This window comes from Aptenodytes forsteri, unplaced genomic scaffold (assembly GCF_000699145.1).
Source record: "Aptenodytes forsteri isolate BGI_AS27 unplaced genomic scaffold, ASM69914v1 Scaffold147, whole genome shotgun sequence".
In the NCBI taxonomy this organism is placed as follows: domain Eukaryota; kingdom Metazoa; phylum Chordata; class Aves; order Sphenisciformes; family Spheniscidae; genus Aptenodytes; species Aptenodytes forsteri.
The window spans coordinates 1,092,717-1,094,649 of NW_008795320.1; the positions used below are offsets into that span (position 1 = coordinate 1,092,717).

Sequence of the window (1,933 nt, forward strand, 5' to 3'; positions counted from 1 at the left end):
CCCGTTCCTCGTCAGGGGTCACAGCACCGCTTCTGTCCCCAGGCGTGCTGCCCGTCTGCCACTCGCTCTTTGCCCTGGCCACCGAGGATCTCAGCTGCTGGTTCCCCCCCAACCACCTCTTCACCGTCGATGACTCCCGCAGCCAGGTTGTGGTGTACAGGATCAGGTACAGCCCGTGGGGACCCGGCCGTCCCAGCCCCAGCCCGGCTCCCCGGGGCCTCTCTGATGGCCGATAGGGGCTGTGTGCTATGGGGGACGTGGCGCTGAGCCCCCTCCGCTCTCCCCATCAGGTTCTTATTCCCCAACTGGTGTGGGCTGGGATGGTCCCACCGCTTCCAGCTGCTGAACAACCAGGCCAGCCCCATCCTGGACTACCCCGTCATCGACTACCTTTTTGCCCAGGTAAGCCCTGCCAGGCTGCCATCCCTGTCCCCAACACCTGGGGCCGCAGGGCGAGGTCCCACGTGGCTTCTCGGGGGTGTGGGACATGTTAAGCTCAGCGTAGTGATGCCCTTCACCACCGTGAACCGTGCCGCTCTCCTCCTCCAGCACCCACTGGTCCCTGGCCACGACGCCCGCGGGACATGGGTCCTCCTACCCAGCTCAGCTGGAGCTGCTTGTGGGCATCCCACGCTGGGCGTGGGGCACCCCAGGTTGCTGAGATGGGGGTCACTGTGTCCCCCAGGTGATGCATGCCCCAGGGATGGAGCTGGCTCTGCTGCCCCCCGGGCAGCAGTGGGAAACCAGAGCCTGGGGCAGGATGTGACTCACGCAGGCACCAGGGCGTGGGGCTGGGGCTGGAGCCACCCCCACAGCCAGGCCGGCGTGATGGGGGGGTCAGCAGGGGCCACCCTGGAAGCTCCCGTTAGCTGCAGGGGGACAATGCCCGCCACAGCCTCGTGCGCGGACCGGGGGTCTTGGGGTGCATCAGGTCTCCTGGCTGCGGCATCCCCGGGCAGGAGATGCGCCGAGCGGGGGGCTGGCACAGGGACCCCCCACCCAGCCTCTGCTCCCTCCCCAGTCCCGCAGCGATTTCATCGGGGGACGCATGGCAGTGGCACTGAGCCTGCCCAGGCAGGAGGAGTGCCTGAGCCTGGCCGTGCTGGACATGCTGCGCATTGCCAAGGAGAAGCAGCAGAGCCCTGACGAGGTCTCCAGCCATGTCAGGTGAGCTGGGGGCTGGCGGTCGTGGGGACATGGCCCAGCACCCATGAGGACAGCCCAGTGTCCCTGGGGACAGCCCGGCACCCACCGCTGCTTCACCTCCCTGTCCCCGGCAGCTACAAGTCCTGCATCCCCGAGCCGCTGCGGTGCCAGATCCAGCAGCACAGCTTCCTCACCCGCAAGCGCATCCGCCGCCACTTCAGCAAATCCCTGCGGAAGATCGGGGGCTGCCAGACGGACGGACGCTACCTGAAGCTCAAGTACCTGCTGGAGCTGGAGCGGCTGCAATGGCGCTGGGCGGAGGAGAGTTTCCGTGTGCGCTCACCCGGCTCCGCCGCGGACATCACCATCCACGTGGCCAGCGAGAGCGGTGTCTCCTGGAGCTGCGGCGGCTCTGAGGTGCAGGTGGGTGGCTGCGCCGGGGGGTCCCGTGGTGAGGCGAGGTGGGGGGACGCAGAGGCCAGCCCCGGTCGTGTACCCCGCAGAGCCGCCAGCACTTCTGCGACTTCCCCGACATCGCCGACATCAGCATCAAGCAGGCGAGCCGGGAGGGCAGCCCTGTGGAGAACCGCATCGTCACCCTCACCAAGACGGACAACCGGGTGCTGGTGAGCTGGGGAGGTGTGGGGGGAGCCCTGGCGGAGCGGGGGGCCAGGGCTGGTGTGAGGCTGACCCGACCCCCCCCCCGGCCTGGCCCCAGGAGGTGGAGTTCCCCACGCTGCGGGAAGCCTGCTCCTTCGTGGCTCTCATCGACGGCTACTACCGCCTG

The 1,933-nt window shown here is 68.4% G+C and overlaps 2 protein-coding genes across 2 annotated transcripts in view; one reads left to right on the plus strand and one right to left on the minus strand.

Moving 5' to 3' along the window:
• Positions 1–1,933, minus strand: part of CCDC124 (coiled-coil domain containing 124) — a 34,285-nt gene that overhangs the window by 31,601 nt on the left and 751 nt on the right. The window lies entirely within an intron of this gene.
• Positions 1–1,933, plus strand: part of JAK3 (Janus kinase 3) — a 10,499-nt gene that overhangs the window by 3,157 nt on the left and 5,409 nt on the right. Inside the window, 4 exon segments of the mRNA XM_009279871.1 lie at positions 1,022–1,167; positions 1,281–1,563; positions 1,650–1,772; positions 1,865–1,933. Of these exon segments, the coding sequence (XP_009278146.1) occupies positions 1,022–1,167; positions 1,281–1,563; positions 1,650–1,772; positions 1,865–1,933 (621 nt within the window).